The 21,925-nt window shown below is 38.0% G+C and overlaps 1 protein-coding gene across 3 annotated transcripts in view; it reads left to right on the top strand.

Moving 5' to 3' along the window:
* The window catches only part of PAWR (pro-apoptotic WT1 regulator), a 76,230-nt gene that overhangs the window by 37,692 nt on the left and 16,613 nt on the right, over positions 1-21,925 (top strand). For 2 of the 3 annotated variants that reach the window (XM_068999579.1, XM_068999571.1), the window contains 2 exons: positions 2,800-2,928; positions 21,439-21,473. In XM_068999579.1, coding sequence (XP_068855680.1) covers positions 2,800-2,928; positions 21,439-21,473 — 164 coding nt within the window. Of the gene's footprint in view, positions 1-2,799; positions 2,929-3,590; positions 4,623-21,438; positions 21,474-21,925 lie in introns of those variants that run through there. The other variant, XM_068999584.1, reaches the window with a different exon arrangement.

Here is a 21,925-nt window from a genome sequence, read left to right as displayed (position 1 = left end):
AAACTTGTGCTGGTTCAGCTGGCATGGCACCTACTCCAGTGAAGGGAGCTGGAGTGGGGAGCAAGCCCCAGTAGCCTTTAAAACTGGAGTTATATGTTCTGAATTAGATTTACATAAGCTGTTTAATCAACTGTCCCATGCTTGGGAAGAAGGCCTTTAACTTTGGAAGTATGGATTGTTTGGGGTGATTGAACACCTTTCAATGGTACTGATATGCAGACTTTGGTGATCTTGGACCTTCCTGAGAAGAAAGGAAAGGGTGGGAATGGACATTGCTGGCAAATCCTAACTGAAAATGTTTAGTTTAAAATTATGTGGCTAGAACTTTCATACCAGATTTTGTTCCTGTCCAAAATTGCTAAAAGAATAGTTAGTAACAGGTGATCTTATATTAAAAGAGAGAAGAACATTCTTTATTACAGATGTAATTGTATTCAGAGAAAAATATTTTTGTGGAATGCTCATGGTCTCTGGAAAGCTTATGAGAAGCATGTATCTGAAGGAGAGAATTTGTGGAGAAAGGTACACTTGTATACTTAGTCACTACTAAGACTTTTTCCCCTACAATATTGATATTTGAGCTTCATTTTTCTCCTTAAAGAATGTTGTTCCTTGAAAATGCAAAGTTATTTTGAGGTGTGTGAAGATTACTAGTCTCTCCTGTCTCAAGTCGGATTTCTCCTACGCATTCTAGAGGCTGTTTTCCAAGCTAGTTTCAAACATTCTCTTTCCTTTGTGTTTATCTGGGATTTCCATTCACTATTATGGCAACTTGGAGACTGGAAGAACAATCTGAAAGTGTTCTTGTTTCTTGAACACAGTATCATTCTTCAAGCATTCTTCGTGAGCATGACATTAGTTATAATTTATATGATATCTTCTGTGTGCCTCGTAGTTCTTTCTGAACAAGGCTGGCTTTGTAAGAGGTGAAGATCACTCCAGTTCTCATTGCCGTAGGGCCTGATTATTTCTTAATTGTGTCACTTCATAATGGATTAATACGATAATGGGATAAATTAGGACCTAAGTTTATGTTATCAAATTTTTTAAGTTTTACAGTTTATAAAAGGTAGAGGATGTTGATTTAAAGATAATTTCCTAGAATGTGCCATGACAGTGTTTTTTAAACGCCTTGTTATAAATGGACCCAAAAGAATTAAATATTTGTAATTATTTTATTATAAAAACTCATTGAAAGTGTTTTTGAATGTGTAATGATTCAGCCATAATAATCTTCTAAGTATGCCTTTTTTAGTGATAGGAGAACGTCTGCATCAGTTACATTGAAAGGTTGGTTAGAAGTAGACTGGTGAAATTGCATTAGTGTTGCTGTCATGAGTGCTGCTGTGGAGAGTTTAAATGGCTTTTATTTGAGTTCACTTGTGGAAACATATCCCTTTCTGGTTTGTCAGTTTTCTAGCACCAGGTTTTGTATCACCATAGTGTTTGCTTTGGAGGAGCTGGAGTTTGTTTTTGATATACTAGTGCTATTTTCAGCTAGCAAATAACACTGGTTTTCTGTTTAAAGATACTGTATTCCAGCATTCTCATTATATGCTTTTGACTAGTTTTGTGTCCTCTGTATAAGATGATGACAGAGATTGTCAGTATCTGGGCCTCAGAATAGCGACTTTGTTTTTTCGTGCATTAGAAATTTCAATGGAAATAATTTGACATTCATCTTTGTTCTCTGCTAGTCCTGTTTTCTGTTTCTCAAGGTACTGTACATTAATCTAGAAGCTTTTTCTGATGTCTTAAACTGATCAGTTCCCTGTGCTTCTGTAACAAGGTTTCACACATCTCTTGTTCTAATGTATGGTGCTGGCAAACAGCTTGTGATGTCATGGTCAGGGTTTTGGGGTTTTTTTGAGCTTTGTCTGCTTCAAGTTGGTCTTCTAACCATAAGATTGTGGTTTGTTTTTTTTTTTTTCTTTCTGTAAATTTGTGTACATTAAATTAATAGACTGATCTAGGCATAGGTGATTTAGCCCAAAGCTGGTTGAGTATTCACATTTCTACCCTGGCATTAACATAGCTTTGAGCTAGAACATAGGCAGTAATACTGATTATTTATTTTTTTGTTTACTTGCCTACTTACTTTTCCTGTCTCTTGCCTGACAGCAGTCAGTGTTTTAGAAACTTAAACCTTTCAAAGCAAGTATTTCAGCAAATCTAGTATGAAACATTAGTGTCGAAGAGTCAAAACATTATATATGTTAACTGTTAGTGATTAATGACTGTGCAATTAATTTAAAAATTACTGATTTTCAGTGGTCAATTTTTAAAGACAAAATGAAAACCAAGGAGAGCAAAATTAAGATGGGTGATTGAGACTGATACTTCAGCCTCAATAGATGCCACTATGTCAAAAATATCAGCTGTTGAGTGAAGAGTACAATTAACTCTTTTTTTTCTTTTTCTGTTCTGGATTTCCTCAAAATCTCTAATGGGTAGAGGTAATACAATTGCATATGGCAAACAGGGTTGTAGAATCATTCAATTGGAAGGAACTTCAGGTACAGTCTGAGCTCCTGCTCACAGCAGTATTAGCACTGAACTTGCACAGCATTGTCTAAACCTTTGTCAAATTGGATCTTGTTTTGATTATTTCTTTCTTTTGTGATGAAGAAAAAGCTGTTAGTTGGAAAGAAAAGCATTTTAAACATTTAATTAAACTTTCCTGAAATGTGAAATTAATATTTGAAAATATTCACTGATGCATTAATGTTGTGAAATGTGGAAAGCATGTGAAGCAACATACAAAGACTATATGCGATAACTAAATATTTTTCATTTTAGAGCCTTGATGAGTATGAAGATGATGAAGCAGGGCAGAAGGAACGAAAGAAAGAGGATGCTATTACTCAACAGAATACGATACAAAATGAGAGTTCCAGTGCAGATACCTCTGGCTCATACTTACTCCAGGTGAGATCTTAACATTGTTCATTTTGGTATTTTACTCAGATTTAAAACTCATACTGCCTTCTTCTTTGTATTTCATAATAGTAGATTATACCCTACATGAAAAAACCCTGAAGTTCAGGAGTTGACACATTACTGAAAGCAGAGTATGAGGTTGCATTCCTCAAATGTAACACTACTGAGGTGAAGATTCTGGCAATAGAATCTTTCTGTAGAGGCATTGAAGGTAATAGTTTTGATGTTCATCATAGACCTTACTATTCAGTGAGGGGAAGAGAAACTGGGATAAAAATTATTCAAGTGAAAAATACTGACAGGTTTAGAATATTCAATTAACTGGAGGTAGGCTTTTAAATCAGGACACACTATCCTAATTTATTTTGTCAATTAACTTCTAATTACTGATTCTGGGATTGAAACCAACACACAAACACCCAGGGAAAACACCCCTTGCCTCTGTGAAACCTTTTCTCTCTTTTTACTGCTCTCCAGTCCCCTGACCACACTCATTCCTGCAGTCCTTTCCCCCTGACATCAAAACATTGCCAATTACGCCCAGTACACCCCTCCTTCACACTATACCACCTGTGGCAAATGTTCTGTCTCCTTCCTGAGTGCCCTAAGTCTCTTTAAGCAGTCTTGTTTCTCCTTCTGTTACCTAACAGCATGTACAAACCCAGCTGTACAAACTGAGGCCATCCAGCCCAACAGAGGCAACAGGACATGTACAGGGAGAAAAGCATGCAAACAAACCAACCACGTGGTGATCATGGGTAGTTTTCTAACCACCCATAACCACAGGGGGCATGGCTGGATTGGTGGATCTTGATGCACTTTCCTCCTAAAATTTTGCCCAGTCTTTTACATGCTCATGATTGCTTTTAACATTGAGAAGAGCCTGGGGCAGAGAAGTCTACAGCTTAATTACCTGGAATGTCAAGATCAGTCTCCTTTTGCTGAAGCTGAATCTGTCATTTTCCATCTGTTTCCATATGATTACAACAAGATGTCCCAGTGGAGGACATGGGGAACTGCTTCCTCTTTATGTAACTGAGTGCTGCAGAGAGAGGATGGCTCCTCTCAACTGCCTGTTCCCTAGGCTGAAGAATTCTATTTTACTTGGTTGTTCCTCATATAGGAGTTACTCAGTAATGTTCTATACTTTCCAGTTTCTCTGTTTTGTTTGGTACCCAAAACCAGAACCAATAAAACATTCAGTACAGCATGCAGTCCTAGAGTGGTTTAGTGGTGGGGTTTGTTTTGTTCTCAGTTTCTTTCCTAATAACTTCTGATACCTGTCTATTTGTCTCCTGAGCACTGAATTTACTGTTTATGTTGTGTATGCCTAATCAAACGTAACATTTTGGAGTTATCTGTGAGTGAGAATAACAAGGTCAGAGGTCGATGCCTGTGTAAATTTAGAAACATGTTCACCTTTTGTTTCACTTATGTACACTATGCTTATGTACATTAAATTTAATCTCCTGTTTTACCTTCCAGTCACTCCCAGTAAAGGAGTCCTGTGTGTTTTTACAGTTGATCTGTATCTTTTCTGTTCTCAATAGCATCTGTGGACATCTCCTCCCCAAATACATTGAAAAGCACAGGTTCCAGCACAGGTTCCTGTGACACTCCTTGGTTGGTTATTCCATCCACTGTGAAAGCTGACCATCAGGGTTCACCATTATTTCCTGCCTTTTCACCAGTGATTTATTCACAAAAGGACATTTGCTTTTATTCTAAGAGGAGATTACTTTCTTTAAGAGTCCTTAGGTGGTGTCTTTGAAATGCACTATGCTGTCAATCAAATTTCTGTCCTGGACATGTTTCTGTAACTTAAAAGAGTTGTATTAAATTTGTGAAGTGCAACTATTCCGCAAATGCCCTGGTGACTCTTCCACATGGTATCATGTTTGCTCAGTTATTCCCTAATTGCTCTAGATTTACTAGCAACACTTTATCCAATATAAATATCAAGTTTACTCTTCTGTAGTTCTCTGTTTGTTTCAGAATCTTCTTGAGGATGATGTTTAGGTTACCCTGTGGTACTAGGGCAGTTTCATATTTTAGAGAAGGAATATTTTAAATTTTAAATTTGTTAAAGAAGTTATATTTGATGAAGAAGTAGTTTAGCTATTACATTTTTCAGTAGCATCCATAGTTTCTTTAAAGCTCAGGGAGTACATAACTATCATTCTGGCAGGTAACATTTTAAAATTTATTTTATTAATTTGTTTTCACATTCTAACAGTGCTTCTGCTGTAAATAGGCCCTTCTCCAGAGGGAGTGCTCTGATGTGACACTCTTACCATTCTTTTGCCTGGTGAACATCAACAAAAATATTTCTGCAAAGCAACTGTCTCCTCTGAGTATGCCTCATATAACCGGATCTGTTGTCTTTGCAGATTCATCAGGAGTCATCATTCTGAAAAGTTTTTATGCTTTTTTCCAAGTTGTTTGTTAGACTGTTTCTTACAGTGTTCACTCTGTTTTCACTTCTTCAGCTGATATTCCGAAAGTTGTCATTTTTAGTTTCCCCTAGTGGTATTACTGTATAATATTTTGGCTATATTCCCATGCCCTCTTTTTTCCATCCATATTTTCTATTCTTCTTGACCAGCAATCTCAGTTTTTATTTACCAAACTGTCTGTATTAATTGTATCCTACATGTTTCCAAGTTTGTCACCTCTGTATTCCAACAGGCACTACTTATTTGTTGACAGAGCACAGCAGGAGTGTCCTGTTATTGACAATACAGAAGAGAGTTCTGGGTTTTGGATCCGGCAAAGGGCCAGGGGGGCACATGTACAGAACAGGTGGAACCTTAGAAAGTTGTAGCCACTAAGACTTAATAGGTTTATTACTGGCTCTGTCAACTCACTTTTTATTAGAAGACTTAGAACTTGCCCATTTTGAACAGAATTTGACAGCAGTGTTATTTTGGCTTTGATTACTTAATTTCCTTCTGATTCTACTATGTGCAAGACTAATAATCTTTTTAGAAGTAGAGCTTATGCTGTAGTTGTAAGAACTCATTTTAAGGTGCCATTGACTAATACATATTTTACTTCTGTATACTAAGCAGAATAAATACTTTTCTGTAGTTACAGCTATTTTCCCCCACTTGTCCATTCTTATTATCATTTAATGAAATTTGTACATACGTAATTATTGTGAATATGATACTGACTTAATATTTGATGAGGAAATATGTTGCTGAATAAGGTATTCTTTCCAGTCCTTAATCTGATTTTTCAGTTCTATTTTAATATTATCAGAGATTGCAGTTCTCATTTTCTTAGGCAATATGTACATTTTTTGAAAACTCTGGCTGAATTTTAAGTTCTTGATCCAAAGCACAGACTTACCAGGTTTGTTTAAGAATAGATCTAAGAATATAGCAGACTTGAGTATTTTCTCTGAAGCAGAGCTATTTGACTGAAATCATCTTCTGAATTATTTTATATTGGCAATGTGGAAAATGGTAGGTCTGGCAATGTTACAAGCACTGAAAAACTATTAAAATCAAAGAATTTGTTATTTCACTTTAGCAAAAGATAGTGTGGAAAGCCATACCTCACCAGGTGAATCAACATTAAATCCACTTCCAGACACAAGTGTTATGTCTGGCTCTGACCTTCTTTCTTGATTTTCCCCCTATTCTTAGCTGCACTTCAGTTGTTCTAATCTTGTGAGTTGCAGAGCTGTGGGCTACTCTGGCGATGTGTATGGGGAGGCAGACTGAGGGTGATAAGTCATATATCAGTAAGCTTAGAACTCTTACAAATGAGCTACAAATCTGCAATGCTAAGGGCAAGCATAGTTAAAACTACTACTTAAAAGTTTCTTAAGTTTCTACTTTAACTGGAAATCTTCGGAGTCTGGTAATTGTAGAAATCTAACTCTTGTTTAGCAGAAATGGCAAAATTGAAAGTAGTGCAAAACTATTTGATAGCAAGTCTTTCTTGCAGGTGGATAGAAATGATACGTTCAAAGTAGCGAACATCTCTTAATTGAAAATGGAGTTAGTATTTATGTGCTATAAGGAAAGCTTGCATCAAAAAAACTTACAAGATGTGGCAGGAAAAAACAATTTGTTTAATGATGATTTATTTTTAAGTCTTTTAGAGGACTTGCTGAGTTCCAGAATGTGGAAAAGACATTACTATTAGCTAATACTCAAAAAATCCCTGCCAAAAACCAGCATATGCTAGGCTTTTGTATCAAAGCATTCAGGTTTACTGATACCATGGTTATGTGCCTCTTGGAATTCAGTTGTTTGTGGATCTGGCCTCCTAAAATATTCCCCAAATACGTGCCCTTCTTCATGTAATCTTGTGGCAGTAGGGTTAACATTGCCTGACAAAAGTGGTATCTGAGCATGATAGCGTGTTGTGATGTGTATGTCACCTTACGGTGTTCTTGGGAAATTGGAGAGCCAATTGGGAAGGCTGAGAAGATTAATTCAAATTTAATATAAAGCCTTGCAGTGGGAGACACATGGATAGGTCCTCCATCCATTAAAACCTTCAAATTACAACTAGCTGCTTTTTGGCAGTTATGCTATATTAATACAGAAGTATCATTCTCAATACCTTGGGAGGAGTTTGAAATCGTTTGCTTTGTTATCTTTGATTCCTTTCTGCTTGCATTTTATTTCAAATGTTGTAGTGTCTGTAAATGCTAGTTGTGCACAGCACAGTGTACTGAATGAGTACACTGCAAAAAATTTATCAGCTGTGAATAACTGACATTTGAGATATGGGAGTTGAGTAAATGTGTATTATCAAAAGCATCAAGAGACCAAAGGTGCTTGAGATCTTCAAAATTACTTTTGTCTTTGGCATGAGGGTGGGGTTTATATGCGTTTATTGTGTTATTTGTGTGTTTTTCTCCTCACTGAGGACAAAAAGGGTCTTGCTAGATGAGCTGAATCCTTTCCTTTCCCTGGAAAACTTGAACCAAACATGTCAGGATGATTTTTGCTACTAACATAACATGGAAACAGGAATCAGTAGAGTGAGAGATACTGATTTCTGTGCCTGTGAGCGTGGAAAGAGGAAATTCTGAGCGACTTAGATAAGGAACTTCAACCTTTGTGAAATTAATACTCCAAATCCTTCAAGTGAAAGGTAATGATTTATAAATACTAGAATGATTTAGAGTATCTTACTGTAGAAGGGGAATGCTGATCTTTATTATTGTCATACAGAAGCAAAATTTGTCCAGTGTATTTCTTAATTCCATATTAAGAAATTGAAGATCATAACTATCGCAGTTGCTATTATGTTTTGTGTCTGTACTGATTGCCAAAGATCTCTGTGCAGTCATCTGCTAGAAACCTGCCTTGGTATTTGTAGTTCTGGTATGAAACTGGTGAGGGAATTTTCTTCTCAAGCATTATGAAGCCTGGGACCCCAGTGTGAGACATGACTCACTCTTATTTTAAAGCCATGACAACTGTTTTGCTGTACCTAATTGCATATTATATATTGCTGCAAAGCACAGGGCGTCATTCAAGACCCTTGCACTTCAGTTGGAAATAACAATCATTTTGTTCCAACCATTAACTTGCTTTGTGTATGCAATTGTAATGCACATTTCTTGGTCTCCCTGTAATGCTCTTAGAATCTATATGATCAAGAAATTAAGATGTTAAATCTTACAAAATTATTTTATACAAGATACAGCTTTGTGAGATACATTTTAGACAGTTAAACATCCACACTGAATTGCAGTCACCAACACAGAATGGATTTGCTAGACAAAAAAATGTCACTTCATTTGTAGCACTTAGCCTTGTTAGACTGTAAGTTGTATTATATTCTTGCAGTAAGTACAAATTATGTGCATTAGCAGACAGGCTAAAGCTTGATCCTAGTACTGAATTCCTGTGGAGCTGTTAATCCAAGACAACGAAAGGCAACGCTGCCCTAGTTTTCAGCTCGGAGCACTGACTTACATACACAATAGTATTGCCATGTCTTGGATTGCTCTCACTCCTCTCTGTAACAGCAATGCAGGTTTTTGTTCTCTCTAAGAGATTGTGATAGATGCTTGAATAATCATTCCGTTTGGTGTAGAAATTACCAGGACCTTTGAAAGAATCCTTGTTGATTGGAAGTGAGGATGAGATGAAATGTCTACATAATCAGCATTAATGATACAATTATGAAATTGTGTCACAGTAGGTTGGGTTCATTGTATTAACTTCAGTAGTGAATAGGTTAGGTAGCTGGTGAAATCATCTAAGCTTGATTTATTAACATGACCATTTAGTTATGCCTTGTGCATTTAGTTTTAAGTAATTCAAAAGCCTTTGAAAATTGGAGGAAAACCACATCGGATCTTTTAACCTTTTATTATAAAAAGTCTTAACGTTTCACGAAAACATTGCAGGCACTTTCTAAAAGGAACATGGTCCAAACATATTTCTACAGAAGTGTAGTTTGTAGTTCTGTTTGCTTAAATACTATTCTTTTCTTTAAATGTGACCTAACACATTGAAATTTTTGGAAGCAATGATATATATCAGTGTTACAAAACTATAAATGTTTAATAGAGGCACCTTATAAGCTTTGTTGAAAGCAGTTAATAAAAGTAAGGAAAAAAATTCCTTCTTAGCTTTGTGGCAGACTGTGAGAAATGCAGGGATCTGAATTTGTTACATGCATCTCCTTTCAGAATGACAACTGAAAACATGCTTGACACAAGCTTCCCCAGAGTTTTGTACTTGAATCTTGTGCCAAGAACATACTGCCAAATAAGCCAGTCAACTCAAGTTGCACTTTTTTCCTATTTTGCCTCTTCTGGCTTTTCATTTTGCACAGCAGTGTAATGTCATACAACATCATTTTACAATTACTCTCATTATCCAAAGTATGTGGTAGTAATACTCATGCCCATTCATACATGACCACAGCTTTTCAAAGGTGTCTGGCATCTAGGTTTCATGTAGTTCTTGCAAAGAACTGTGCATGCATTCCAGAGTAATAATTCATCTTTTGTAAGTGTATTGCCGTGATGTTGCTTGATGTTAATTTCCATCCATAGAGAAAATGTGGTCATGCTACACTATGCATGCCCAAATGTATTAAACATGTTTTCTTCTCAGCACTACATTTCTTTAGTTGTTAGGCCAGGAATTATTTTGCATAATAACATGATTATAATATTTGTATTATTTTAAAAAGTAAGAAAGTAAATGGGATTAAAATACATAAATTAGGGTGACGTATGTTTGAGTTTGTGAAGTCATAAGTAATTCTGCCAAATCAGGTTGTATGATTCTAATATTTGAGAATTAACTACGAGGTAATACTCATCTTGGGTCTTCTATTTGTAAGTGGAGTGTGATGCACTTCACAGAGATGATATGAAAGTAGTCATTAGTATTCACAAAGCACTTAAGCAATAATAGTGACTGCAGCAGAAGGACTCAAGAGGAAATCTGACTATATGTCTAAAAGTGTTTGCATAAAAGTTAGTTGAAAAGTATTCAAATTCAATGTTGTTTAAGTATTAAAAGATCACTAATTTTTACAATATATTTCCTTAAGTCAGTTTTGTGTGTGTGCAGTGTTTTTAAAGTGACAGTAGTTGGAGGGAATTTGTTGCTCTGCACAGGTCATGACATGGACCAGGTTTTTCAGTTACCATGGCTCCTGCAGCTTGGGAGACCCAGATGAGTTCTGTGATCTGTGTAAGGAAAACAGGAACACAGGAATTTTGTGTTTTCATGGTCACACATGATCAGGCAAAACACTCAAGTAATTTCTAGCAATATGGGCCTATATTCAGAGCAGTTTGAGTATGTTAATAACAGTAATTAAGGCACATGTCCATGTGGTGAAGAGCTAGCAAATGGAAAATACTGAACATTACTCACTGAGTACTGTTCCTTGTGTTTCACTTAGGAGATGTTGTGGAAAAATACGTCAGGAAGGGCAGTATCATGAGTTTGAATGAAAGTTGCATAAGTCTAGGACGTTCTGACCTGTTCTGAATTGGTTGACTTTGCAGTCTTGATTTGCTTTAAATGCTTTTTACTGTGTGTATTATTGGAGGCTGGAAACCCCCCCCACTCTATATGGTAACTGTTTAATTAATCATCAAGGTAACTTCTGACTTTAGGAGTAAAAATGTTGTATTGTGTTCTTGTCTGGTATAACTGGAGGCTTTGACTACACTCAAGGATTTGTTTTGAAAAAATTAGATTGCTAGTTTTTAGTTACATTGTATGGATTTGTGTTTTTAGTAGATTTCTCATGGGAATGAGCTATGTCAGAAGACACTGTTGTAGCAGCATGGGTTTTCTGCCAAAATCTTCCTCCTCTCCTGTCATGTGAGCAAATTTAGTATATGTGTGTCTATTGGTGTAGTGCTGCTGATCCATGCATGTTCAGTGGGTTTTACTGTGCCAGAGGATCTGCACATGCTCAGCAAATCTGATTCGGCTGTATTGCACATGCACTATCCAATACTGCTGCTTTGGAAAGCGCTTTCAAGTGAAACTGTGGTCCTTTTTGCCCCTGAGAAATGAGGAAGCTGAGAGCTAGCAGTTACTAATGTGAGACCAAAGGGAAAGAGGGTGGCTGTAAATTGCCTATGAGCCAGCTAAAGTTGCTTGGCTAGCAACCTGTAGCCTTGAGGATGCAGCTTGGGCATCCCTACTTTGAGTTGCCTGACTTCGACTCTTGGAGGGAAATGCTGATAATGACTATCAAGATCTGTCTTCCTGACAACTGACCAAGAAGAGAAATCTTTTCAGTTGTTTGTGGAAGGCATCATTTGTGTTCAGTGCTTGATCACTGTCATAAATTTTATTACCTTTGATGGCAAACTTTGCTTTTCTTAGAAAGAAGTAAAAAATTATTAAGGTTTTAACATTTGTGCTCAGTAAAGTTTAATTTAGTGGGTAAGTGGCTTAAGCTTAAAATTTTGTTTGATGAATGCATTCACTCCAAGTAAATAAAGCTAAATGTACCCATGAAGTCTCTTAAAATTGAATATTTGATTTTGTGTGCCTGTGTCTGTGTGCACAGCTATTTGTCACAGGACGTGCATGAAAACGAAAGCTGAATCAAGCCTGTATCTGTGAAGACTTTTTGTTCTTACTTTAGATTCACAGTTGTGCCTAGGAACCTGCAGGGTTTTCAGCACTGCCTGCTCTTCAGGTAGTTTTTAGATCCTTATGCAGAGCAAATGTGAAACAAAGTGTGTAACTTATGATTAGTTACTTATTATTAGATTACTCTTCCTTGTAGTTTCTCTTAACTTTGATTGTGATCCTTCTGCTAGGATTTCATTTTCTGGGACCTTTGTTTACTTTTATTCCATTTTTTTATTGTCTACAGATCTTGCTGCTATTTACTCAGCCTGTATGAACAGATACTTGTTTTGTTGGTGCCCTGTTTATTTCTTTCACTGTGGAGTTCATGAAGCTGTGCTCCAGAATTACACCAGCATTAGCTGTTGTCACACAGGTCTGGAGTCTTTTTTGTAACCTCTATACAGATGTAAGGAATAGGAAGCAGTTTCTCAAATGCCCAGCTAATGTTTTGAGCAGTCTAAAGGGGCCTCATGTAAAGGAATTTATTTTTTCTCCCCACATGTTTCGTGTTTTGGACTGGCATGGCTTGAAGTCAGCTGGGTTACAGTGGGTATCTCCTCCCAGTCTTAATTTTTTTTTGTGGGGAAAAAAGAAAAGTGATCCTGGAAATATGATGATACACTGTAGCTGAGGTTTCTTTGGCAAGAAGAGTCTTTGAGCATGTACAAATGTATTGAAAAGGAGGATCTTCCTGACATATCTACTTATACAAATAGATTTTACAACCTGCCTAATACCAAAAACTTCTGTAAGGTATGGTAATTCTCCTGATTCCTGCACTTTTCTGTGCTTCTACTCTAGAGAGAGAATTTTAATTAATACTGCTTTCATGCCAGACACAAGTCTGAAACCTAGGTAACAGTTATGAGTACCTGCTGGGTGTGTACAGAGAGGGAGGAGGTTCTTTTCTGCAAGAACCAACATGGACCGAGAGGATCCCTGCTGCTGAGTGTCCTTGTGCCAGGTGGAGAGGGGAGACAACTTGCTTAGTATTGCAGAAGGATGAGCAGAAATGTATACTCTGCACAAATACACATAGGAATAGTTGTCAGACATTTTGTAACATGTATCATACATTCATGTTATTACTACCAAGTTAGAGAATATCATAGCGGTAGTTACTCAGATGTTCTGGTGCGTTTGGAAGCTGCATATTCCAGTTCCATGGTGGTGGGAGGATGGCAGGGGTGGGAGAGCCTGCTTCTCCATCTCTACATCCTTGCAGTCTGGTGTAATTCATGTGGTGGCTCAGGAGGGAGGAGGAATCTGTAATTCAGAGCTGTTTGGTGGAGACAGTCTGGCTGTGTTTATACTGTTAAAAGGTGCAAGAGCTGGGTGTGAGCTCAACTGCTGCACTGCTGATAGTGCCTGTGGCTTAATTATTAGCAACATTTTCTGGCATGGTTTTGGTTCATGCTACCTAATGCTCTCTTACGTCATACTCAGGGACTGTTTGAGGAATAATGTACCAGGAGCCAGTCCTTTTATTCAGTATGAACATCACAGCACCAGTTTTGGCTGCCTGTGTAGTGCTACAAGGACATTACTAGCCTTTGGTAGCTCAGAAACAACTGCATACCTTTAATCAACACATTGGGGTATGCAACACAGACCTAGGTTTCTGGCTCTGAAAACACTGCTTTGAGCTGTAGTTCAGCCCTTGGATGATTTCAGATTTGTCTGAGGGGAGCCTACAGATTCCTATTTCTGAGGGATACCACATTGTTTTTCTGGTCATTTTTCCAGCTCTGCTTTTTCTGTGAGTCACTTGAGATCTAGTCAGGTTTTTTCAGCCTGATCTAATCAGCTCCTTCACAGCTTTTGTTCTGAGTGCCTAACTGCTTGTCCTGAACTCTTTTTCTGACTTAAGTGTTGAATATTGCTTGGGTATAGAAATAGAGAATAATGAGTAAAAGAAAAGCTCTGTTCATGTGTTTAAATGTGTGGTTTTGGTTTTCTTATTTCTGGGAGCTGTTTTCTTCTGACAGATGCTTGACTTACCTGGGAGTTACTTGTGTTACCTCAGGTATTTCTTTAATTATTTTCTCTCACCTAGTGTCCTTAATAGATTTCTTCATAGGTATGAATTGAGGGTACTTACCTTTCTGTTAGAACTCTGATTGATTCCCTAGGTATCCTTGCAGTGTTTCTGCGTGGCTGCCTGGCTCTGTGTGAACAGGTGGATGAGTCATAGCTGCCTTGGCTTGGCAAGAATAATATCTATCACTTGAACCCAGGCATTTTAGCACATCTCTTATATTTTTATGTAAGCATTTAATATTTGTAATATAATGTCCCTTCCAGTCTTATAACCATTTATGCTTTCTTAAGAGTTTTAGAAATAAAAGCTCATTTTTAGAATGTCTGCTTATAAAAGAGATTTATTGAGTGAGTAAAGAGTGTTTAAGGTCATCCCTAGGAAATCCACACAAGTCAAAAATACAGTGACTCTTGGAAATAGATGTAAAATCTTGGTAGGTGGGAGGATAAGGGAAGGGGAAGGAGCCTAAGGTGGTTTTGTATGTACAAATATTCTATTCAAGAAGAGATCTAGAAAATGCACGGTTATAAGAGGTGCAAGTAGTTGAATTAGCATTTCTGCTTGAACCTTATTGAAAGCATTTTCAGGGCTTCTGGAAAGAGTGATTCCCTTGGAAATAATGACTGGAGGTTTTTTTCCCCTCCTTGGATGTTAAAACATTTTTGTTCAAAGTTGAATTTGTGTTGCATTTCCATGAAAAACATCTCTAGACGTTTTCAAAGGGATGATACAATTGAGAGGAACTGTCAACTCCCTCAAGGGCAGAGAGGCCCTGTAGAATAGACCGTGACAAATCAGAGAATTGGGCAACCACCAACTGTATGAAGTTTAACAAGGGCAGGTGCCAAATCCTGCATGTGGGAAGGGGCAGTTCTGGTTGTGTGTGTAGACGGGGAAGAGGCAGTGCAGAAAGAGACCTGGGGGTCCTGGTTGATGGCAAGTTGAACACAAGTCATCAATCAGTGCCCTGGCAGCCAGGAGGGCCAACCCTGTCTGGGGGGGCATCAGGCACAGCATCACCAGCCAGGTGAGGGCAGGGATTGTCCCACTCTGCTCTGCACTGGGGCGGCCTCACCTCAAGTCTTGTGCACAGGTTTGGGTGCTACAATGTATAAAAGATGTGAATCTGTTAGACAGCATCCAAATAAGGCCACGGGCATGATGAAGGGTCTGGAGGGGGAGCTGTATGAGGAGCGGCTGAGGTTGCTTGGTCTGTTTGGCCTGGAGAAGAGGAGACTGATGGGAGATCTCATTGCGGTCTTCAACATCCTCACAAGGGGAGGTGGAAGGGCAGCTGTTGGTCTCTTTACTCTTCTGACCAGTGACAGGACCCAAGGGAATGGCATAAAGCTGAGTCAGGAGAGGTTTAGGTTGGATATCAATAAAAAACTCTTCACCCAGAGCGTAGTTGGGTACTGGAACGGGCTCCTCAGGGAAGTGGTCACAGCACCAAGCCTGACAGAGTTCAAGAAGTGCTTGGATAACGCTCTCAGTCACATGGTGTGATGCTTGGGGTGTCCTTAGGGCCAGGAATTGGACTTGATGATCCTGGTGGGTCCTTTCCAACTCAGCATATTCTATGATTCTGTGATTCGAGTAAATGGTATCTCTTGACTGCTGAGGGAAAATTGCTTTTGGGGAATTTTGATGGGAGGGGAAGAAAGGTATTTCATCTGTCTATTAGCTGTTTTTCACGTCTGCAGTTATTCCTGGTTTGTATTAGGATCCCATTGCCTTTCAGTTATTAAGCATTCAGATGTTATCTCACTTTAAGAACTGAATGAAACCTTGTCTGCATTGCAGAAGATGTGTAACTGCCATTTCCAAACAAATCTCAGTGCAGAGTTGTACTGAATGTGAAAAGTAGCTGTAGTTAATCAAGATGTGATTTAAGGTGTGAATTAACTTGATTTGCTGGATGGAGATAGAACCTATCTTGATACGTAAAAAGGCAAGAAACCCCAGCAGTAGACCTCCTTCTTGCATGTAGTGAAGTTGTATTTGCTGACATCTTGAAGAATGTACAGGAAACTTTGTAGGAAGCCCGTATTTGAATTACATATGAAAACAAAGTTATTTTGATGGCCTAATTTCAGTCAAAATTTTACCTTGAATGTTGCAGGAATATCATTATGTAGTGATAATTCGCACTACTGTATAGATAAATTTCAAACAATTGCACATATTCTTCATGTCAGTATATATACCAGTGAGCCCTAACAGCCTAATTAGATCCAGGGCATTTGCTTTAATTGTTTGCAAAACTTTTAAGTAGTGTTTCGAGGGATTCCAGTGAACCGTTTTCATAGTCCAGCTGACTCCAGGGTCTGTACTTGTTTAAAAACAATGTTTGTTAGTGCATTTTAACCGGCAAATTTGTAATACTAGGGTTGGTTTAATATCTGGAAAACTTTGTCAGACACTTGTAAACACAGACAATTCTATTTATTTAAAGCCCGATGACCAGCTTGTTTATGTAATCTCTCTGTTGGCCAGATGAAATACCAATGTGAGCCAGGACCAAAGAGGAGAGTTAACCAAGTTCCTTGCATCCTAGTTTGACAGAGATTTAATTGGCAGTAAATGGTTTCATGAATTGAAATGGTCTCAGCTGCCTTTTCTGTCCTTGTATATTCTCTTGTCAGCAGGTGCATGTCTGTGTGTTAGTCTGTGCAGTGAATCAGATGAAGGAGCTCATATGGAATGGGAGAAATCTTCGCTTTCTCCTTGGTTTTTTTCACGTAGATCACACCCTGTCCTGCATTACTACCATCCACACAATCACTTTTTGTAGACACAACAAAAAGGGAACATGACTAGTTTTCTGGAGCAATGCTGATGTATGTCACTCTGCAGTGGTTTGCAGAGTGTTCATTAATAATTTGATTTATTAGTGAAGTATATACTGTTAAAAGGTAATGCAAGCTTCCTGAGATCATGTGCAAGAAGTAAATTTTAAAGCTGTGTTTGAAATACTGCATTGAAATGAGTGTTTGATTTCAACCTTGGACGATGGTAGATGTAGATGGCAGCAGTATTTTTTCACCAGTATGAAAGAAACCATTGGCATTGTTATGGATTACTTCTTTACTTACTGTTTTTCCATCCTGGATTTCCAGAGACTATAAAAAGAATTCCTCTTTTAGAGGGAGGCATTCAAATGAACTGATCTCTTCATTGCTAATGACAAATCATTCACTTTTATAGTAATGATTAGGTATTTTAAATGTGGGTTAAAACTCAAAGTTAAAAAATATTAAGGAATATAAACCAGATTTGTAAATAGGAATTTATGTTAAAAAATATTCATCTGCTTTTAGGTCAACTCTTGGTCAGAACAGGGATGTCCTTCCTTTTCTCCTTCCCTTTCTTCATTTCCTACCAACCTTCAGTTCTCCAAAAGTGGAGGAGACAAGATCTTAGATTATAGATGCTCGCCTCATTTTAAGATCTTAGAATAGTTAGAAATCTTAGATTAAATCTTGATTAATAGGCACATAATGTGATTTGCAGTGTGACTACTTATATTCATGTTGCCAGTGACATTTGGACAAAGAATGCACACAAAATAAATTTCACAAGATGAGAATAGAGATGAATAATACATTTTCCTAGTGTTTTCATCATCACTTTAAAGCATGATTGGTTTGCATTTACATTAGAGATTTCAAAGTAATAAAAGTCATAATTTACCAAATCTACAATATTAATTTGGAGTTCCGAGGAATTTTTTTATGCATCAGATGTACATTTTTAACTTTCTGTTCATAGTAAAACTACATAAATAAGAACCACTAATGCTTACTGTAGAAACATCTGTTACAAAGGACTTGTTAATTGGCTCAAGGTTTTTTTGTTTGTTTGTTTTAACAGCCGTCATTTGTAGCAAATGAGAGAATTTGCCATGCACTTTGTCTCTGAGCATTTGTTTGCTTTCCCAACTTTTTCTGAAGAACTGACTTTTCTGAATAGTACTGCCAAACTTTTTAAAGTGTCCTGTTGAGTTAAATGTACGAGTCTAAGTGTATGTAATTGCTTTACAGCTTACATTTGCATTTAGTGTATGAAAATGTCTTAGCAAATATGAGGGTATATGGTGAATTCATTGCATCCTTTTAGTGTCTAGAGTACAAAACAAGCATCTGATACCTTAAGCTTTCTTAGTACCAGTGTATGTGTGCTTCATTAGACTGCAATCTCAGATGCAATTTCTCCCTTTATCGTGAATTCTGCCTTTCACTGCAAACAGAGGCTTATGTTCACTAGGAAGCATTTTCCTGAGAAAAAGAAGCTGTTAAAAAAATAAGAACTGAGAGAGATTAGAGCCCAGAGTTCCTACTTTATTGTATCTGCAGGCAGTTAGGCAAAATTTAGACCCAATGTAGCTCTCCATCCAAACCTAAAAAGGCAATTGAACCACTTGTCCATAGCTAATGGGGCAACTGGGATGTTTCTGAGACCATCACCACCAGGAGATGTGTCTGCTATTACTGATGTGGCATTTCAGTTTTCAGATACAGTGAACATGTATCTTAATGTATTAGATGAAACAATTTGAATCCCTTTAGGTATGGGAAGTGTCCAGTCCAAGCTTTCCAGACAAAGCAGGATCACCTGTAACAAATTGCTCAGGACTGTAGCCAGTTGGGGGTTTTTTATTACCATGGATAGAAATATGTCTCCATCATCTTTACCACATAAGGAATTTGTACACATTGGCAAGATACCTCCTGAGCCTTCTTATTCTCCTGGCTGAGCATTTCCAGCACTTTCAGCTTCTCCTCATGTGTCAGATGCTCCAGACCTTTAATCATAGGTCCAGCTTTGCTGGAGTCTCTCCAGTATATTGTTCTCATGCTGAAAAGTCCAGAACTGGACCCAGCATGCCAGCTGTGGTCTCACCAGGGCTGAATTAGAGCAGAGGGGGATTAGAGAACAAACTGAGTTGGAAGGGACCCACAAGTCCAACTCCTGTCCCTGAGCAGGACACCCCCAGTGGTCACCATGTACCTGGGAGTATTGTCCAAATGCTTCTTGATGTATATCTGGTTTGGTGTTGTGACCGCTTTCCTGCAGAGCCTGTTCCAGTGCCTAACCACCCTGAAGTGTGAAGAACCTTTTCCTAATATCCAGCCTAAACCTCCCCTGACACAATTTCAGACCGTTCCCTCGGGTCCTATCCTGTCACCAGAGAGAAGAGATCAGTGTCTGACCCTCCTCTTCCCCTCACAAGGAAGTTGTAGACTGTAATGAGGTGTCCCCTCAGTCTCCTCTTCTCACAGACCAAGTGACCTCAACAACTCCTTATATGAATTCCCCCCATGTCCCTTCACTGTCTTTGTAGCTTTCCTCAGGATGCTGTCCCTCAACCTGCTGACAGTGCATCCTAAGGATGCCATGGGCCTTCTTTGCTGCAAAGACACAGTGATGGCTCATGTTCAACTTGATGTCCACCAGGACACCCAGATTCTTTTCTGCCCAGCAACTTTCCAACCAGTCCACAGCATGTACTCATACTTGGGATTATTCATCCCCAGACTCAGGTGCAGGACTTTGCATTTTCCTTTTTTTTTGAACTTCATGAGATCTCTGTAAGTGATCTCTGGATGACAGCACAGCCACCTGATGTATTGTTAATCTCTCACCCGAGTTGTTTGTAGTGTGGAAAGTTGCTGAGGCTGTACTTTGTCTCATCATTCAGGTCATTAATAAAGTCATTAAACAGTACTGGCCCCTGTATCAGTTCCTGCAAAGTGACTGGTGTCCAGCTGGACTTAATGCTGCTGTTCATACCTGTTGGACCCAATAGTCACTGCATTTCATGGTCTACTTACCTGGTCCATATTTCTGTATACATATGTTGTGTGGGAAGGTGTTGGAAGCTTTGCTAACACTGAGATAAATATCATCTGCTATGCCTTCATTCACCAAGCCAGTCCTCTCATCATAGAAGGCTGTCAGGTTAGGCGTGGTTTCCCCTTCATAGATCCATGCTGATTTCACCATCTTGTCCCTTGAGGATTTGTTCCATTTCCTACTCAGGGGCTGAGTTAAGGACTGTCCTGTAGTTCTCTGGATGATCCTTCTTGAAGAAAGGAATGACATTTACTTCATTTTAGTCCTCAGAAACCTCCCCCTGCTTCCATGACCTTTCAAAGATAACCTACCCCTAAGTAAACTTTAAAAATAGTGGTGGTGCCATTTAAAATTGTTTCTCTGCCCTTTAGAGGTAAAATTAGATTTCTGTTTCGCAGCTGTGAATCACTAATTTTCAGATGCTGTCATCAATGATAAAAATAGTTATCAGTGTTAAACTGGCAATTTTGCCAAGTTTGTGGGTTTCTTTAAATAGTTCCCATGACTTTGTTGAATTTTGTTCTTCTACTTGTCTTAGAGATAAAATGTAGAACATATGGCAGAACTTAAAAATGCTTCATAAAATAAAATGTACTTTCAGATCAAATTTTTTCTATAATACAAATAATTTTTCAATTCTATTTTCTATAGTAAAATAATATTCTTTGGATCCTAATTTTTAGCTTGTTTACTTACAAAGTCACTAATGTGCTGATTAGTGAAGGCAGTGTAATGTTTTGTAGAATTTTCAGAGTGGATGGAATTTCTCTTGCATCTTGTTTTGAGAACTCATTTACTTCTTTGCCTGCAGTAAGTGTTCTAAGTGGACAGAATTTCATACTTCGCCATTATTTTTTTTTCTTGTAAAGGCAATTGTCAACTCCTTAAATATTCTTTTCTGACTTTTTTTACCTGTTATTTGCCAGGGGGTGTTTTGCCTGTGACTAAGAAAATAATTGGTTCATGTTCTTACAACATCCTAAAAAATATTTATGGACTTACTCTGTCAAATCTGAGCCATTGTTTACTAGTTGAAACATGTCTTAATTTTCGTACTCGACAGTGTCAGTTTTTGTTCCCATCCAGAAGGACAGCAGTGGTGCTGAGGAATTGGAACAGTTTTGCTCTGCTGCTCTTAAAGTTAATGAACAGCTATCAAAGTGCATGTGTTTCCATACTAGTTAGTGGTAGTGGAGGTGTGCTGGTGGCAGGTTGTGAGCTGTTTCACATCTTGTGCATGCAGGGGGATGGAATAAGTGCATCCAGTTTTATGATGTAATCAGAGGTAATTTAAGGCTTCTTAGGTGGTGTTCAGAAGCAGTAACTTGTTGAGAATAATTCTGGTATTGTCTATACCTGACAACAAAAGAGTGCAAAACTGAGTTTTACAGTGGCATGGGACTGCTCTTACTGCCGACTTAGTTTTCTGTGGAGGAATAAAGTATTTTGGCAGTATAGATACAAGAAAAATATTAATTAGTCTTTCCTTTTTGTTTCTTTTAGGACTCCTCCAGGATGGTTTCAAGCAGGTATAAAAGGTATGCGATCTTTGTGCACAACAAATTTTTTTTACATTTCTGCTCGAAATAATGCTGATTAAATGTTTGTTTGTAGTAGAGGCCATCATACTGCTATGGTAGATATGTAGCCTGATATTGGGCAAAGGACCTGAAAGATGCAGCAAACTTATCCAAACTCCTCTCTTACGTTACTATTTTAAAATAAATTCAGCTAGTGTTTTGCTGGGTCTTACTAGGACGGAATAGTTTCCCAATCAAATGTCAAACTTGACTACTCATTGCCTAGGAGCCAGTATTTTTACAGTTTAATTTATGAACCACCATATTCCAAAGTTTAATAAAGGAAGATAATTTCATTGCTCTCCACAGGAACACTGAAAGATGGTTTTGTCCTACTACTGTCTCAGTTGTAGCAGATGTTTCTCATATATAGCATATCCTGTTTGTTACTTGTTTGTCTTTGAGTCAAG

The sequence above is a fragment of the Aphelocoma coerulescens genome, chromosome 1A, assembly GCF_041296385.1.
Source record: "Aphelocoma coerulescens isolate FSJ_1873_10779 chromosome 1A, UR_Acoe_1.0, whole genome shotgun sequence".
Lineage (NCBI taxonomy): Eukaryota > Metazoa > Chordata > Aves > Passeriformes > Corvidae > Aphelocoma > Aphelocoma coerulescens.
The sequence above is the reverse complement of the archived record's forward strand: the minus strand, read 5'-3'. Positions and strand labels throughout refer to the sequence as shown.